This window comes from Lepidochelys kempii, chromosome 1, assembly GCF_965140265.1.
Source record: "Lepidochelys kempii isolate rLepKem1 chromosome 1, rLepKem1.hap2, whole genome shotgun sequence".
NCBI classification, from domain to species: Eukaryota; Metazoa; Chordata; order Testudines; family Cheloniidae; genus Lepidochelys; species Lepidochelys kempii.
Window position 1 is genome coordinate 309,306,030 of NC_133256.1, and position 20,180 is coordinate 309,326,209.

A 20,180-nucleotide genomic window follows, 5' to 3' on the forward strand; every position below is an offset into this window, starting at 1 on the left:
GGACCCTTCCCTGTTACCTTACCCAGGGAAAAGGGACCTACTTAACCTGGGGCTAACATATCCACCTTCTATTACTCACCTGTAGCCATCCCGTTCGACCCTGTCACATTATCTAGTCTGACCTCCTGTTTAGCATGAGCCATAGCACTTCCCCCAGAAAATTCCTGGAGCATATTTTTTTAGGAAAACATCCAGTCCTGATTTAAAAAGGGCCAGTGATGAAGGATCCACCATGACCCTTGGTAAATTGTTCCAATGATTAATTACTTTCACAGTTAAAAATTTATACCTTATTTCTCATCTGAATTTGTCTAGTTTTAACTTCCAGCCATTGGATCGTGTCATAACTTTCTCTGCTAGATTGAAGAGCCCATTATTAAATATTTATTCCCCATGCAGGTACTTATAGACTCTAATCAAGTTACGTCTCAGCTCTCTCTTTGTTACACTGTATAGACTGAACTCCTTGAGTCTATCTAATAAGGCATGTTTTCTAATCCTTTAATCATTCTCCTGGCTCTTCTCTAAACCCTCTCCAGCTTATCAACATCATTCTTGAATTGTGAGCACCAGAATTGGACACAGTATTCCAGCAGCGGTTGCACCAGTACCAAAGATCTGTGAGAGTGAGGGATCATTTTTCAGGATAGGTTGTAAATCTTTGATGACGCGCTGGAGAGGTTTTAGTTGTGAAAACACCATCCTGTAGAAGCCCTCTACACCAACATTCCACACAAAGATGGACTACAAGCTATCAGGAACAGTATCCCTGATAATGTCACGGCAAACCTGGTGGCTGACCTTTGTGACTTTGTCCTCACCCACAACTATTTCACATTTGGGGACAATGTATACCTTCAAGTCAGCGGCATTGCTATGGGTACCTGCATGGCCCCACAGTATGCTAACATTTTTATGGCTGACTTAGAAAAACGCTTCCTCAGCTCTCATCCCCTAATGTCCCTACTCTACTTGCACTACACTGATGACATCTTCATCATCTGGACCCATGGAAAAGAAGCCCTTGAGGAATTCCACCATGATTTCAACGATTTCCATCCCACCGTCAACCTCAGCCTAGACCAATCCACACAAGCGGTCCATTTCTTGGACACTTCTGTGGTAATAAGCGATGGTCACATAAACACCACCCTATACTGGAAACCTACTGACCGCTATACTTACCTACATGCCTCCAGCTTCCATCCAGGACACACCACACGATCCATTGTTTACAGCCAAGCTCAAAGATACAACCGCATTTGCTCCAACCCCTCAGACAGAGACAAACACCTACAAGATCTCTATCAAGCACTTTTAAAACTACAATACCCATCTGCTGAAGTGAAGAAACAGATTGACAGAGCCAGAAGAGTACCCAGAAGTCACCTACTACAGGGCAGGCCCAACAAAGAAAATAACAGAACGCCATTAGATGTCACCTTCAGCCCCCAATTTAAACCTCTCCAGCACATCATCAAAGATTTACAGCCTATCCTGAAAAATGAGCCCTCACTCTCACAAATCTTGGGAGACAGACCAGTCTTCGCTTACAGATGTTAAGGAAAAGTTAGCACATGTGACTCCATTTTGGTTTGGGGCCATTGTCTAAAAGCAAACACATCATGCTCCAGGAGGAGTGTTCTTTAGATACTGCATTCCTGTGAAAATCCTCCTCCTTGTCTCCAGCCTGCCTTGACTCCTGGTATCTGTTCTTTGTCTGTCCCTAACTCCCTGTCTCCTGGCCTTTGATATGATAATAAAAGTTACTGATGCATCGCTTTAGGACCATGCTGTGTAATTAACATACTAGTTTAGCACGAGGAATGCACCAAGCAGGGATAGGTGGTAGATAAGAAAAGGGTTTGTTTATTGGCTAAGGTTTCCGATGCACGAGGGCAACATGCTTTGCTAAAAGGTATATAACCTTTGTATAATCTGTATTCGGGGTCCCCTCCTGGCTAGCAGGGGGTCACCATGCTCGAGCATAATAAACTTGGTGTTTTTTGGGAACTCTGCAGTTGTGGACTTTGTTTATGTGCCTCAGCCTAGATTCGAACTATGCGTGACCTATCAGGTATAATTCGTAGCATTTGTGTGCATGTCCTACCAGGTGTAATTCATAGCATTTGTGTGCGTGTCCTACCAGGTGTAATTCGCAGCTGTTGTGTGCGTGTCCTATCAGGTATAATTCGTAACACAGACAGCCTGAAGCAAATATTCTCCAGCAACCACACACCACACAACAAAAACACTAACCCAGGAACCTATCCTTGCAACAAAGCCCGATGCCAACTCTGCCCACATATTTATTCAAGTGACACCATAGAATCATAGAATATCAGGGTTGGAAGGGACCTCAGGAGGCCATCTAGTCCAACCCCCTGCTCAAAGCAGGACCATCATAGGACCTAATCACATTAGCCACGGCATCATGGGCTCGTTCACCTGCACATCTACCAATGTGATATTTGCCATCATGTGCCAGCAATGTCCCTCTGCCATATTCATTGGCCAAACCGGACAGTCTCTATGCAAAAGAATAAATGGACACAAATCTGACATCAGGAATCATAACATTCAAAAATCTGTAGGAGAACACTTCAACCTCTCTGGCCTCTCAGTGAAAGATTTAAGGGTGGCAATTTTGCAACAGAAAAGCTTCAAAAACAGACTCCAACGAGAAACTGCTGAGCTTGAATTAATATGCAAACTAGATAACCATTAACTTGGATTTGAATAGAGACTGGGAGTGGCTGGGTCATTACACAGATTGAATCTATTTCCTTAAATTAAGTATCCTCACACCTTCTTGTCAACTGTCTAAAGGGCCATCTTGATTATCACTACAAAAGTTTTTTTCTCCTGCTGATAATAGCTTATCTTAACTAATTAGCCTCTCACAGTTTGTATGGCAACTTCCAACTTCTATGTATATAGATCATCTATATCTATATCTATCTATCTTCTTACTATATGTTCCAATCTATGAATCCGATGAAGTGGGCTGTAGCCCACGAAAGCTTATGCTCTAATAAATTTGTTTGTCTCTAAGGTGCCACAAGTACTCCTGTTCTTTTTGTGGATACAGACTAACATGGCTGTTACTCTGAAACCTGTCATTAAAAATAAAAGTGTCCTGGATTGTCAGTCCTGTTGCTTGAAGCCCTACTTTTGACCCACCAAACAGGTACAGCACGGGCAGCAGCACATTGCCCTACCAGTGTGCTCCATTCCTAACATTGAGCCCTATGTCAGAGAAGGAAAGCTGGCTGAGTGTGCATGTCCAGGCAAACTTTGGCTTCCTAAAACAGCCTGTCAGGAAGGATGCCCATTAGCATCAGCAGTGATGACACAACAATTAGATGTTTTCTTTAATATAGATCTCAGCTCTTGCAGTTAAGATTAGCTGAAATACAGTGAGGTGGGTTTTTAAAAAACTTTAAAAGTGGTTGCTAGCACATTGCTATCATTTCAACCACCATTAGACGCTTTAAGTCCCGACAGCAACTGGCCAGCTCAGCTGGGTGGTGGGGAGAGAATATGGACTTTGGACACTCCTGCCCCCTCCTCATCCCTCTTGCATAGCAATACTGCTGGCAGTGGAGACACTGGAGGATTTTTTATAATGGGGATGCTAAAAGCCATTGAACAAAACTGTAAACCCTGTATGTGAAGGAAGCCATGCATTCGGCTGCTGCCGCATCTTCAGCACCCCTAGTTCCAGTGCCTCTGGCTGGCCGTGCTACCCACCTGCACTCTCTGCATTCCCCAGACACATTGCCACTGGCCTCTGGGCAAGTGTGCACAAGCACAGAAGGTTTGGTGCCCCCTTTTACACTCGTGCCTTTGCACAGGGCCAGCCATGATCTCACTTTTAATACTGACATATTCAAACTCAGATTCTTAATTTAACCCAGTGTTGTTCCACTGGCATTTCCATTGGTTTGAATTGGATCCAGTGGTTTGGGCCATGGGCCAAATTCAATGGAGCAGCACTCACTTGCACCAGCAGAGAAGTAATTGGATCTGTGCCAGTTTATATCAGCAGAGAAGTTGGCCCCATTTATCTATTGCTATCTCTTTCATTTTAAAAGCAGTGTCTCAGTTTATACATTTTTAACCTTGAAAGACATACTTTCCTTCCTTTGATGGAGAACAAGAAACAATTCAAATCAATACATTCCTGCTTTGATTAGTGATAGATGGACTGATTAAAAATACATTTAGCATACCCATAAAATTCAGATCACTTTACTGCTCAGGGAAAAATCTTTTTATTGACATTATTTTTGACTTCTAACAAATGTCTTGATTACACAAGAATGGCCAGGGACAAATTCAGTTGTGTCCTAGATGCTCAGTAAATGCAAGGACTGTAATCTAAAGCACTGATCTTATGTGCAACAATTAGACATTTTCTTAAATGTAAATTTGGCTTTTGCTGTTAGATCATACAAAGCATTTTTTCCCTTTAAAAATACTTGCTGCAAATTTTATCTGAAAGATTCAGGCAGACACACTTGAGAACAAGTGCAGAACAGGGGAAAAGATACCAGTTGAAGGGAAAAGTTAAAGGTTAAAGGTAACTACAGTAATGGACAAACATAAGGAATTCCACTTTTATAGGAAGACATGTCCAGCCTGCCTAGGTCTAAGACCAAATTCTTCCCTTTTCTTCTTTCTACACATATGAGCCAGTGAAACCTGTCAAGTGGAGCAGGGGCACTTGCTCTGTAGCAAACCTCTTCATTGGGCTCCAGGAACATGGGCTTAGGGGCAGGCCTATGAGTGCAGTAAGGAGGGACTGATGAGCATGGTCTGCTGCAGATTTTGTGGAATAGCTCAGATCTGTACTTAACATTTTGGGACAGGCCTGTGAAACATTTTTTCACCAGTCCATCCTATTCAAATAAGGAATGCAACAGCTCCTACTCCAGTTCTCCAGTCTTCAAAAGAGACCTCCAGGTTAGACAAGAAAATTGATACTTCTGATATTTCTAAGGTAAAGAAGAAGCAGAACTTTCCTTTTTAAAAAATGAAACACAGAGATCTTCTTTATACATCAGGAAGAAACAAAATAAAGGGCAAAACCCCATGTTTCCCTCTTTTTAGTTCATCTATATTGTATAATATATTGCAAATAGATTGGGCAACTTCATTGTGTCCAAAATTAAAACAAACCAAACAGGGTGGAATTTTCCGAACAGGCAATGTGATTTGGATGTCCAGTTCCCAATGTTAGTGAGAAATCTCTTAGCCAGCTCAGCTTAAGCAGAGAAAATAGATATAAACGGTTTCAGAAATAATTTTCACTTTGCTTTTTACATTAAACTTGTTCTGTTTTATATATTTCTGTAAAAACACTGCAATGTGAAGAAAATAATCCCTGATGCAAGCATATTTGAGAATCTGGCCATTCTGAAAGGATGTGGGAAACTCACACAGACATACAGTATATAATAATTGCCTATAGCATCAGTTCACTTACTTTGGTTCGAATGATGAGTGGTAATGGAAGTAAAAGCAGTGGAGTGAAGAGAATCAGTAGGAACCTTCGGTAGACCCAAAGCTGACTGAAAATTTTCATTGCTGAGAGCTGGCGGCTCAGTTTTCTGGTAGAAACTACCAAAAAAAAAAAAAAATCAGATGGCCTATAAATAGTTGACTGATTAATATTTCTCTGTCTAAACTATCACCTTTAGCCTTTGCAACAGACTGATTAGTCAAGCTGAGTTAAAAATAAATCTTGCTCTTTATTGTTTTAGTGTCTTTACTAACACTAGGAAGATAAGACTGGTGTTCATCAGTAAACCTCAGGCTTCAAATGTGCTCTGCGTTTAAGGCTTAGTAGTTTTCTTATTACTATCTGCCCCCACCCGTAACATATTCCTATAAGTGGAATAGGGAATAGAGAGCTAGATCCTGCAAGGTGTTGAGAAAGCTCTTAACTACCATTGACCTGAATAGAAACTGAATACTCCCACTCTTATAGGAGTGGCCCCTTGCAAGGACAGGTTATATTCTATGCTTGACATTTTATTTATGTTAAGCTCAAGCCTAGCCTGCTCTGTTTTAAAGGGAGCCCAGGAATTAACAAGAACCACAGAAAACGTGTGATCTGGAAGAAGAAAATTGTTTACCTACCAATGGCACTTCTAATACAGCTTTACTGTTAATGAAAAAACAGGGTTCATTAGCATGAACAGGACATCAGCTGGCATTTTTGAAAGACATAATTGAAAATAAATGCCTACAAAATGTAAAGTAGAATGGAGTGAGAGTCAGATCTCTGACTGTAATGGCCCATGGCCTCGTATGTGCTGTGAGAGATGCACTCAGCTCAGAAAAGCTTTGCCAGGCTCCCACTGCCACCGATCCATTTTCATTTCCTCGACTTGCTGCGCAGAGTGATTGACAGCTGGAATTTAATAATATTCAGCCCTTAAATAGCACTTTTCATCCATAGATCACCAAGGAAGGTAAATATCATTATCTCCCTTTTACAGAGGAGGAAACAGAGAATTAGAGGGACTCGTTTGAGGCTGCACAGCAGACAAGTAGCAGAGCCAGGATGTCTCCCGCTTCATTGATGCCCATGATGCCTCCCATCAAATTAGAGGTAATGTGAAGAGGAGATGGCAATGTGCTGGGCCTTGATGAGGAGTCAGTTCTCTGAATAACAAAGGGAGGGTCAGAAGCAATGGATATTGGACAAAGGCCATGGCATCTCTAGGATATAGCCACTGTAGTGGCAGACAGGACTATCCACTTTTCTTTCCATGTATTCAAGAGCTCCCCTTTCTGAACTCATAAGCAACATGGGGTGAGAAATGACTCTCTGGCCAGCTGCAGGATTTAATACATATGTATGCACATACCTACTAAGGGGGATGCAATCTGATACACTTTAAACCTACACGTTTATCGTTTTCCCTTTTTCTGATTCCCTCCTGATGAATAATCACTTCTGACCCCAGCAGAATTCCATCATGGAGAATGTAATTAGATTGCAAAACAATAAAATTAAATCAATAAATAAAAATAAAAACCAACATGCAGAACAACCGGAAGAAACAACTCTATAAGATTTTAATGAAATGTGATTTAGGAATCTGGACAAGAAAACATGGGTTTAGGTCTCGGCAGAGGTGCCACTAAAAACATTTAGTTTGTACAGGTTCCTATGATCTCTTTAGCTTGATTTTCTTAGGGCTGCTAGTGGATTGTAATTTTCTATTTTCCCTTCCAGCTATTCTAGGACTTCTGTGACTGAACTTACATTCAAGAGCTGCAAAGCAACTGGGAAAGAGATAGCAGCATAGGAGAGTCCATTGGCAGCCTTTGAAGAAGCAGCTCACAGAAACCACATGAAGCTCCACTTTCTTCATGTGACCCTGTGGTCCACTTCTCCATAGAGTGGGGGGAAAACACTTATATTTTATGCTTAGCTATGACCTCTATTGCTGACTGTAAAATAGTTGGCTTGCATCCAATATATTCCAGAACAGTGTTCTTGTAGCATAGTTCATTAACAAAACATTTTGCATTTTAAAAATCTTACAGTAAGAAGAAAATTGGAAGCTTTGTGAGCTATTGATTACAATACATTTTATGGCTCCTGTGAAGCTGGGTGACCAGGTCATGTCAGAGTGTACTCAGGTCAATTCCCTTGTGTATAAGTATAGATCAAAGCAATTAGTGTTTTGCGTGTTTAAACTTAATAATCATAGAATCATAGAATCATAGAATATCAGGGTTGGAAGGGACCCCAGAAGGTCATCTAGTCCAACCCCCTGCTCGAAGCAGGACCAATTCCCAGTTAAATCATCCCAGCCAGGGCTTTGTCAAGCCTGACCTTAAAAACCTCTAAGGAAGGAGATTCTACCACCTCCCTAGGTAACGCATTCCAGTATTTCACCACCCTCTTAGTGAAAAAGTTTTTCCTAATATCCAATCTAAACCTCCCCCACTGCAACTTGAGACCATTACTCCTCGTTCTGTCATCTGCTACCATTGAGAACAGTCTAGAGCCATCCTCTTTGGAACCCCCTTTCAGGTAGTCGAAAGCAGCTATCAAATCCCCCCTCATTCTTCTCTTCTGCAGGCTAAACAATCCCAGCTCCCTCAGCCTCTCCTCATAAGTCATGTGTTCCAGACCCCTAATCATTTTTGTTGCCCTTCGCTGGACTCTCTCCAATTTATCCACATCCTTCTTGTAGTGTGGGGCCCAAAACTGGACACGGTACTCCAGATGAGGCCTCACCAATGTCGAATAGAGGGGAACGATCACGTCCCTCGATCTGCTCGCTATGCCCCTACTTATACATCCCAAAATGCCATTGGCCTTTTTGGCAACAAGGGCACACTGCTGACTCATATCCAGCTTCTCGTCCACTGTCACCCCTAGGTCCTTTTCCGCAGAACTGCTGCCTAGCCATTCGGTCCCTAGTCTGTAGCTGTGCATTGGGTTCTTCCGTCCTAAGTGCAGGACCCTGCACTTATCCTTATTGAACCTCATCAGATTTCTTTTGGCCCAATCCTCCAATTTGTCTAGGTCCTTCTGTATCCTATCCCTCCCCTCCAGCGTATCTACCACTCCTCCCAGTTTAGTATCATCCGCAAATTTGCTGAGAGTGCAATCTACACCATCCTCCAGATCATTTATGAAGATATTGAACAAAACCGGCCCCAGGACCGACCCTTGGGGCACTCCACTTGATACCGGCTGCCAACTAGACATGGAGCCATTGATCACTACCCGTTGAGCCCGACAATCTAGCCAGCTTTCTACCCACCTTATAGTGCATTCATCCAGCCCATACTTCCTTAACTTGCTGACAAGAATACTGTGGGAGACCGTGTCAAAAGCTTTGCAAAAGTCAAGAAACAATACATCCACTGCTTTCCCTTCATCCACAGAACCAGTAATCTCATCATAAAAGGCGATTAGATTAGTCAGGCATGACCTTCCCTTGCTGAATCCATGCTGGCTGTTCCTGATCACTTTCCTCTCATGCAAGTGCTTCAGGATTGATTCTTTGAGGACCTGCTCCATGATTTTTCCAGGGACTGAGGTGAGGCTGACTGGCCTGTAGTTCCCAGGATCCTCCTTCTTCCCTTTTTTAAAGATTGGCACTACATTAGCCTTTTTCCAGTCATCCGGGACTTCCCCGGTTCGCCACGAGTTTTCAAAGATAATGGCCAATGGCTCTGCAATCACAGCCGCCAATTCCTTCAGCACTCTCGGATGCAACTCGTCCGGCCCCATGGACTTGTGCACGTCCAACTTTTCTAAATAGTCCCTAACTACCTTTATCTCCACAGAGGGCTGGCCATCTCTTCCCCATTTTGTGATGCCCAGCGCAGCAGTCTGGGAGCTGACCTTGTTAGTGAAAACAGAGGCAAAAAAAGCATTGAGTACATTAGCTTTTTCCACATCCTCTGTCACTAGGTTACCTCCCTCATTCAGTAAGGGGCCCACACTTTCCTTGGCTTTCTTCTTGTTGCCAACATACCTGAAGAAACCCTTCTTGTTACTCTTGACATCTCTGGCTAGCTGCAGCTCCAGGTGCGATTTGGCCCTCCTGATATCATTCCTACATGCCCGAGCAATATTTTTATACTCTTCCCTGGTCATATGTCCAACCTTACACTTCTTGTAAGCTTCTTTTTTATGTTTAAGATCCGCTAGGATTTCACCATTAAGCCAAGCTGGTCGCCTGCCATATTTACTATTCTTTCGACTCATCGGGATGGTTTGTCCCTGTAACCTCAACAGGGATTCCTTGAAATACAGCCAGCTCTCCTGGACTCCTTTCCCCTTCAAGTTAGTCCCCCAGGGGATCCTGGCCATCAGTTCCCTGAGGGAGTCAAAGTCTGCTTTTCTGAACTCCAGGGTCCGTATCCTGCTGCTTACCTTTCTTCCCTGCGTCAGGATCCTGAACTCAACCAACTCATGGTCACTGCCTCCCAGATTCCCATCCACTTTTGCTTCCCCCACTAATTCTACCCGGTTTGTGAGCAGCAGGTCAAGAAAAGCGCCCCCCCTAGTTGGCTCCTCTAGCACTTGCGCCAGTAAATTGTCCCCTACGCTTTCCAAAAACTTCCTGGATTGTCTTTGCACCGCTGTATTGCTCTCCCAGCAGATATCAGGAAAATTAAAGTCACCCATGAGAATCAGGGCATGCGATCTAGTAGCTTCCGTGAGCTGCCGGAAGAAAGCCTCATCTACCTCATCCCCCTGGTCCGGTGGTCTATAGCAGACTCCCACCACTACATCACTCTTGTTGCACGCACTTCTAAACTTAATCCAGAGACACTCAGGTTTTTCTGCAGTTTCGTACCGGAGCTCTGAGCAGTCATACTGCTCCCTTACATACAGTGCTACTCCCTCACCTTTTCTGCCCTGCCTGTGCTTCCTGAACAGTTTATAACCATCCATAACAGTACTCCAGTCATGTGAGTTATCCCACCAAGTCTCTGTTATTCCAATCACGTCATAGTTCCTTGACATCACCAGGACCTCCAGTTCTCCCTGCTTGTTTCCAAGGCTTTGTGCATTTGTATATAAGCACTTGAGATAACCTGTTGATCGCCCCTCATTCCCAGTATGAGGCAGGAGCCCTCCCCTCGCAGACATTCCAATAAAACTAATGGGATGTTCCGTGAGTTGTTTTCACTTATCTGTTGCCGTCATAATGTAATACCAAACATGCACATTGTAAATACCCCTGTAACTAAATAACTCAGACATCAAAGAAGCCTTGGGGAATGCTAATGAAGGACTTTATCAAAAAAGGTGCTAAGTCCAAAGCAAATGACTATTGTGATGACCTGAGGTCAGAGACTCAACGTGCATTCCACATGCAAAGGAAAAGTCCACATTAGAGCCCATCCCCAGAGTTATTCTGGGTACTCCTGAGACAGTTTTGGGAAACTGGCAGATTATTACATCTCTGCTATTATTTGGAATTATAAACTGAGACTCACCTGTATATATATTTTACCTCCTTTAACTTCTCAATAACTCTCCTTTCCTTTGCTTAGCTAATAAACCTTTAGTGAGTTTACGACAACATTGGCTGCCAGCATTGTCTTGGGGTAAGTGACTGGTATCTTGGGACCGAAAGAAACTTAAATCTGATTTGATTTTTGGTTTAAGTGACCTTTTATCACAAAGTCCAGTTTGTCTGGGTGGCAAGATAGACTGGAGAGGCTAAGAGGACTGTCTGTGACTCCACGGTAAGTCTTAGAGTGATCCAGGAGTTCACATTTGTTACTGGCTTGGTGAAATCTAATTATAGAACACATCACCAGTTTGGGGTCTCTGCCCTCTGACAGTCTGCCCTGAGGTAGGCACTCACAGTTGTGAGCCACTCCAGACTGTGTGAAAGCTCCTTTTTAATTTTCTCAGGCATGGAATTCCTCTCATGCCTGGATGCTATGGTCATGGTTGGGGGTTAGAAGTATCTCTGACCCCCTTTATAAGTCGGAGTGCACCCCTCTCAGGGCTCAGGCCTTGAGCGTTCACATCTCTGCATTGGAATCATGTGATTCTCCCACCTTTAGACCAGGGTACTGGGCTACAGGCCCCCTGTCCACCAACTGTGATTACTCAGCAAGCCCACCAGGACTTCACCACACTACGAAGCTCTGTTTCCTCACTGGGAAGTTCTGACACCCCTGCTACTCATCCCAGGTTTCCAGACTGAGGTGAACCCATCTGGTTCTCCTGCACCAGAAGCGATGGTCCAACCATGGGCATACAGTGGGATTCGCCATATCTGTTCCATGTGAACTGAATGAGTTGTCATTGACCCTCCTGGTTATCCATCTTCAACATGTCAGAAAATTCAGCCCAAATGCTATCCACATACTCCACTGTATAACCATTTGTCCCATGATAAGAAGCAATTGGGGAAACAGAGCACCATCCTATTTCTGCATTTCTTCCACCCAGTTTAGCAGGGAATTACAGTGAGGGGCAAAGTCATCAGGAACTGCCATCGTAAATATTTGATTGAGAGGGTCAGCATCAATACTGCATAGGAAAGTGGTTCCTAGAATGTCTCCCTGTCTGCACAGAACCCTGGGCTACACCATACAATTTCAGGGGTGATAACAACAGTGGCAGAGTGGATGCAGATATACGTGTATGCACAGTGTAAAACCCATGTCCAGCACAGCATAAGATGGACACTTGCGGTGGGGAAGGGGAGTGTGCGTGAGCATGTACGTGGTCCAGGACTCAAGTGTGTGCATCAGCACAGACCTAGCCTGTGTGGTCCTCCTGCTTCAGTAACAGTCCTGCCATTAAAATAACCATTCCATACAGTACATCTCTAAATAGTCACACAGTAAACATTTCCCCTGACCCAGTCACATACAGTCTCTGAATTAATACAGATCAAGTATTCCTAAACTATTATATATCAGCCAACGTCCTTCATGACTACACCAGTTTAAGATTGCATGGTGTTACTTATTGCATGCACTACAATGCCCAGGCACCGTAGGCTACAGCTGACAAACACTGATAATCCTAACCCGGCTTTTCCTCATTTTTTTAGATTAAATCCTTAACACTGTTTCTCTTCCTGTGTGATATGTACCTAATTGTGTTCTTATTGCCAGGTGGTTGCCCAGATTCCCCTGGATGCACTTATCCTTTATAGCCAAATCCTCCTCACCTTATTCACACAACTCCCACTGAATTCAGTAGATGTTTTACATTAGTAAAGAACGCTGCTTTTAGACCTTTATGATTTTGTTTGTTTTTTACAAGTCTCCTTTTATAAAGTTGTGAGGTGCTTTACAGTGTTGTTAAAAAGTGTGTGCCCGCATGCCCTATGCTGTGATTCAGCACTGTGAGATTCCATTATTCTTGGTTGGCTCTTCCAGGTACCACCTATTCCTTTCCTGGTCAGCAGGCATCCCTACAGCCTTCCTTCCAGGCTGCCCTGGGTGCAGCATTCTCCACAGCCCACCTTCTAGGGGCTGCATTGAAGAATCTTTTAACAGGTTTCTCTGCTGCCCTAGGCTTCCTTTAAAATCGGCATCATTCTGTAATCTCAAAGTGAGTGCACCCTTTGAATTCACTTACAGCTACAATCTTATTGGATGGCAGAAAAAGCTTCTGATTATGTAATATGGCACTATTTATTCCAGAGGGGATCTCCTTCATTAAAATGAAATCTGTTTTGTACAGTCATCCATCAACAAGAATATGAGTCGGTAGCATTATATTGGATCAATTTCTGTTGAGACGAGTCACCAGAAAGGGGAACTATTTACAGCAGCTCATCATTGGTTCATATTAGTGTTAGAGCACTTAACCACTGCAATTATTTCAAGTGATCATAGTTAATTTAGGCAGCATAAGCCATACTTTTAGGCAGCATCAATTGCATCTTAATGACAAAATAAGGTTCATGATTAATTCAAATATATCCATACTGGCTTTATCTGAGTTGTTAGATCAATTTATATTATATCAGGGTACAATATTAATTGGACACAACTCTGAGCTAATACCTTGGAATGATTAATATTCAGCACAATCAGTTAATCAGCTTCCTCTCTCAGAAACCCATGGGGATAAAGAATATTGAGGAAGAATACTCAATTGATCTTAGTCAAACAGCAAAATTGAATCAAGTTAACAACATTGAATCAATAAACAAATTATTCAAAAAGTTTCAGCAAATGAGTCTCATTATATCTTTCTTGGTGGGTAAATTAGTAACCACCAAGACATTGGTAGTTCAACTTTAAATTACTGTTGGAAATTTTCAAACTTATACGAGGGGATCTATTCACACAACTCCTATTGAAATTAATGGGAATTGTGTGGCTGAAATCTTCTAGTCAAATTTCAATGTGTGTGTGAGTGTGTGTGTGCCAATTAAAAAATTATTTAGGAGTAGTTACATTGTTAATAAAATTTCTTTGGAACATTCAGAATTCCAAGGTCCCTGGTAGGAAGTTTGAAACCTGTTACTGGAGGAATTAACTCTGATATTTTTGAAAGTTACCAAATTATTAATACATAGCAAGTTGTGGCTTTTATGGTCAGCACTGAAGTCTCCTGCCACACTAGTTGAGCGAGAAACTGGATTTTGAAGGAGATTATATTTTCAAACTTCCACAAAAAGAACTTGAAGGAGAGGTCAAGTGCCGGGGGGGGGGGGGGGGAACTCTTGAGAAATACTTTTCAAAATTGCTGATACTTAAGTGATGAAAATCAGCCAATGTAAAATGGTCTAGTGTTCATAGAGTTAAAGCAGACTTATTAACAAATAGTTTCATTTGCATGACTAGAATATTTGTAACCAGTCACCTTACAAGAAGTCTCACCAGCTTCTGGAGCAAACCCCTTAATGTGCAATAACAAGCAATGAGCAATTTTTCATCTCAAGAGCCGGTATGAATTTCCTTGCTTTCAACATATTTTCACTTCAGTAAACCAGTTTATTGAAGAATCTGAGGGCAAACTCCTAACAAAAGAGCTTGTTCCCATCAACAATACTGATTTAAGAGCTGTGAATAATGTTACATTTCTTTTAAGACAGACGACTGATAATTACCAATATGTTTTAGGTTCCACATGTGAGATCACTCTTTAAACATCCACAATACATTTATTAAAACAATACAATAAAAATACAGAATAACTACTTGATCTTTTAATACTTCCTTTAAAAACAGGCATGCAGTGCCAATTTCAGATCCAGAGCTAGGGCACCCCAAATTTTAGGGATCCACAGAGATTCTATTTGAAAAATTTGAGTTTGGATTTTAAAAAGCCTGAAAATCCAATTTGTTCACATCCTTTCTGTAGTGGGGGGCCCAAAACTGGACGCAATACTCCAGATGTGGCCTCACCGGTGCTGAACAGAGAGGAATAATCACTTCCCTCGATCTGCTGGCAATGCTCCTACTAATGCAGCCCAGTATGCCACTAGCCTTCTTGGCAACAAGGGCACACTGCTGACTTATATCCAGCTTCTCATCCACTGTAATCCCCAAATCCTTTTCTGCAGAACTGCTGCTTAGCCAGGCAGTCCCCAGCCTGTAACAGAGCATGGGATTCTTCCGTCCTAAGTGAAGGACTCTGTACTTGTCCTTGTTGAACCTCATCAGATTTCTTTTGGCCCAACCTTCCAATTTGTCTAGGTCACTCTGGACCCTATCCCTACCCTCCAGTGCATCTACCTCTCCCCCCCATCTTGTGTCATCCGCGAACTTGCTGAGGGTGCAATTCATGCCATCCTCCAGATCATTAATGAAGATGTTGAACAAAATCATCCCCAGAACCGACCCATGGGGCACTCCGCTTGATACCGGCTGCTAAGTAGACATTGAGCCATTGATCACTATTCATTGAACCCAACAATCTAGCCAGCTTTCTGTCCACCATTAATCCAATCCCTACTTTTTTAACTTGCTAGCAAGAATACTGCGGGAAACCATATGAAAAGCTTTGCTAAAGTCAAGACATATCACATCCACCCTTTTCCCCATATCCACAGTGCCAGTTATCTCATCATAGAAGACAATCTGGTTGGTCAGGCATGACTTGCCCTTGGTGAATCCATGTTGACTGTTCCTCATCACCTTCCTCTCCTCCAAGTGGTTCAAAATGGTTTCCTTGAGGACCTGCTCCATGATTTTTCCAGGGACTGAGGTGAGGCTGACCGGTCTGTTTCTTTGCTTCCTCCTCTCAAGAGTTACACTCAGCTCCTTCCCCTGGTTTTCTCTGCCTCCAGCACACACACAGCCTGCCACCAACAGCTTAGCCCCTGATTTTACAACCAGAGAAACTCCTGAGTCCACATGGCTTAGCTCTGACCTGACCCATGGTCTAATGCCTCAAGTGGTAGCCACACAGCCCTCAGCTATTTCTGCCACGGAAGGGGCTTGATTGCCCCTTCTGGTGAATCTGAAATAGAGTGCTTAAGTACACCCAGGAGGTCTGTGATTGTCTTTGGATCCAAGACCCACTACTGGCAGCCATTCACTCTTTTCTGCATAACAATATTAAATGGTGTAGTTTGAAAAACATGAAATCTCAATGTCAAAGAGAAGCAAATGTACCCAGATAGGGACATTCTCTGCTGTTAGTTAATCTGGCTACAAATGCTGGCACAGTAGTTGTTTGTGCTGTCCAAAACCAAGTGTAAGAAGATTAACCAAATTAGTTCCAACAATAAAGGGCACGTTGACCAGACTCATTTTACTATGTTCTGGGAGAACAACGGGGTCTAATGTCAAGATTTTCACAGAGGAAAGCCAATAGTAGTACTTTAAATGTCACCACACTGCAGTAGGATAATACCTATTTGAATTTACTTTCAATAGATTGTCAACACACTTATACCTCTCACATTAGCACAGCACTGCACTGAAGTTAATCCTTCCTTCAGTATCTCTATCACTTTTTACTGAGTGTGTCTGTGACCCATTAACCCGTTAATGTCTACTGGCAAGGGGGTTACAAGAATATCTGAATGCTCATATGTACATTCTGGGTCACCAAAGAATGTCACGGGAGGGAGGTCTTAAATGAAAGCAAGCGTCACACTGGTCATTGTGATATCACTGTGAAATCGTGCGTACAGATACTATGTAAGAAGTTCCGAATGTATACTGAAAATGGGTCTTAGATTCTTTATCACAGAAGAGGTGGAGAAACAGGTTTCCTGTCAGACAAAATATGTTTATTCACCTGTCTCACCATCGGCAGGTAAATTAAGCATTGTAAGCCAACATAATGGTGGCACATTTACATAGAAAGTTTAGGTCAACAAGGAAGAGCACACTGTGGGACAGGAGAACTTTATCTTGAGATACACTTCAGTGGTTTGCTGTTTGGGGAACAGAGAAGACACCCTGTCATCTGCACTTAAGTAGTAAATGGTCAGCATGTTTACATTCATGAAAATGGGCTCTCTGCCTACCTTGGTGGAAGATGCTGCAAAAGACTTTGGTGAGATACGACTGCTTTAGACAGTAGGTTGGCCTGTTAAGTTTAATCTCTAGAAAGCGTGTTATGATTTTGTTTTATACATAACCCTTCCCCCATCCTTTATCCTAGCTCACCATCTTTTGAATCATTGTTAATAAACGTATTGCTGTTTACACTATTATAACGATGTGCTGTGATATTACGTGCTGCTGATCCTGAGTGGAATCAGACAAGCTGGTGAGTACATTGTTCCTTTGGGACAGCAGACCTGGTATTTCTGTGAGTGTTCAGTAGATAAAGGGCTGAACACTATTTGGGGGAAAGTTTCAAGGGGATTTGGGGTTTACGTATTGTTAACCTGCAAGGCAAAGTATGGGCTGGCACAGTGTAGAGGAGACTGCTTGTGTGGCTAACACGCGGGTGGTGTCAGATCTAACACCCAATTAAGCACAAGCAAGTCCCCCTTTTGCTGGAGGCATGGGGGGAGGGGGGGTTACAAGGTGACTAACAGTCCTGGGTATTCCAAGACTGTCACAGTGTCCTACCTGCCTTTCCATGCAATACACATAATCCCTTACTAATTTTTCTCATTTTATGATTCAAATGTCCCTCCTGATTGAAAGTCTTTAAGTCTATTGATAATTCAACCACCTCTTAAGTAAAACAGATGCATATAGAAAACACAATTCAATTTCCAACTCTGCCACTGACTATGCAGACCTTGTGCAAGCCATTTAATTTCACTGTGCCTCAGTTGTTCATGTGTAAAATGGAGATAATAAACCCCACCCTTTGATTGTCTTGTGTATAAGCTCTTTGAGACATTTAATGTTTTTAGTAGGTGTATTAAAAGCACCCACAAAAATGGGCCCCCATCTCAGCTGGGGACGATTGTAATAATTGGAGTCATGCAGGCCTACTTTAATTGTTAGCCTAACTGGTGAAAAGTGGGTAACATTTCATTAAATTAATACACCAGGCCTCCAGGCCATACCATAATACAAATAATAAATATTAGTATCCATCTTAAGATGAGTGTGTTATGTGTGACAGTATGGTGACCACATCCGTCTCAGTTATTTTTCCTACTTTCTTACGTGGCATATACATCTCCTTTGGTTGTAATGTAAGAAATTATAATGGGATAGATAGCTTGAGTCAGATCTTGGGCCTTTCTTACACCCCTTTAACCTGCCATTTTGGAATTTCTCTGGCATAGTGGGCCATGCCCCTGCATTCCCCGTTACTCTCCCATCGAGGTGTGAGCAAAGCAGAAGTGTCAGGATAATCTCTGACTGCAGACAGCTTCTTTGTGACTGTTTGTAACCCAGTCTAATTTAGGGTAGCCCTGAGGCTGCTTTACATTATGCCAAAGGCTGCCTTGGCCCCAGCCAGCCCCAGGTTGGGGAAAAGCTAAAGTGTCTTAAACCTACCTTCTCCCCTCCTGAGCTGAGTCAAGGAGTAGCTGGTGGCGATTGTTGTGATTTTAGAAACCTAACTACGCAAAATGTTCACAACAGAACTTGAAACCACATAAAACTTGTCTAGTTTTGTGACAAAACTCAGACCAGGTACACTGAAATTCACTGAAATTCACAATTTTCTTTTTCTTGAGCAGCAGTGAAGCGACTGTACCCTGCATGAGGAAAGTTGAAGAAGTGAAGAAGGTGTTGCTCCAGTGGTTTAGTCAGACAGAAAGCTGGCAAGTGCCCATCATTGTAAAAATCCAGCAATTCAGCAGGAGTTAGGGCTTTCAGATTCAATAAAACTAAGAATCCATGTTGTACTGAGACTAGAAAGACAATCGTGGCACAATTGTGTGGCCTATACAGATGATGTGGAAATGGTATTTCCTACTTAGAAAACACAGAGCTAGCTAATGGACTAGGGTATCATGGTTTATTTTAAGAATTGTAATGACTCCCTTGTCCTTCATTGTGTCATGAGCATTTTAGATGCAGACAGTGATGAACAAGCAGTTACGCTGGCAAAGACTTTGACCCCACTTGACTTGATGCACCTGAAAAAGAAGGCATGGAGCCATAGGAACAACAGCCACAACTGCCAAATGTTACACGCTGTCAGCTTTCACAGTTCTTTGTCATATGTCAAAATCTGGAAAAGACAGATTTCTGATAAAAGGTATTTACGTTCCTCAGATTTCAACCTTTATGTAGACATTCAGTATCAGCACTTACCCCAATGTCAAAAGGAGGAAATGGATTCAGAATTGTGTGCGCCAAGTGGAAAACAGAAAAGTTTCAGATGAAGGACACAAAGGTGATTGACGTCACAGCAGTGAATCAAACTCTTCAAATCAAACACACCCCAGGCTACTCAAGGCTGTAAGATTAATCACATGCATAAATGTTTTCAGGATTAGAGCCTAGGTTTCCTCTTGGCTTTATGCAGTTTAAATGGCTTAGATGGGTTGCAATCTTATAACATTTTCTATCAAATCTAAATGGTCATTTGTGTGAAGGGTGTGTGAAAATAGGCACACAAATCCATGTCTATTTTTGCATACTGTTAAAAAAAATTAGGCCCATAATGTTTAATTGCTCTCTAACTCACAATTCCCCTTGTGTGGTTGCCTAATGATTAAATATATTAACCTTCACTATAAACCATGTAGGAATATTGATCTATCAGCGTGTCTTTGGTCATACATTGTAGTAAGGCTCCATTTATAAATATTTAATCATAGAATCATAGAATCATAGAATATCAGGGTTTGGAAGGGACCCCAGAAGTCATCTAGTCCAACCCCCTGCTCGAAGCAGGACCAATTCCCAGTTAAATCATCCCAGCCAGGGCTTTGTCAAGCCTGACCTTAAAAACCTCTAAGGAAGGAGATTCTACCACCTCCCTAAGTAACGCATTCCAGTGTTTCACCACCCTCATTGTGAAAAAGTTTTTCCTAATATCCAATCTAAACCTCCCCCACTGCAACTTGAGACCATTACTCCTCGTTCTGTCATCTGCTACCATTGAGAACAGTCTAGAGCCATCCTCTTTGGAACCCCCTTTCAGGTAGTTGAAAGCAGCTATCAAATCCCCCCTCATTCTTCTCTTCTGCAGACTAAACAATCCCAGCTCCCTCAGCCTCTCCTCATAAGTCATGTGTTCTAGACCCCTAATCATTTTTGTTGCCCTTCGCTGGACTCTCTCCAATTTATCCACATCCTTCTTGTAGTGTGGGGCCCAAAAC

General features: G+C 42.5%; 1 protein-coding gene across 1 annotated transcript in view; it reads right to left on the minus strand.

Moving 5' to 3' along the window:
• SLC13A1 (solute carrier family 13 member 1) overlaps positions 1-20,180 on the minus strand; it is a 91,715-nt gene that overhangs the window by 62,703 nt on the left and 8,832 nt on the right. The window contains exon 2 of the mRNA XM_073341450.1: positions 5,492-5,625. Within this exon, the coding sequence (XP_073197551.1) occupies positions 5,492-5,625 (134 nt within the window). The remainder of the gene's footprint in view (positions 1-5,491; positions 5,626-20,180) is intronic.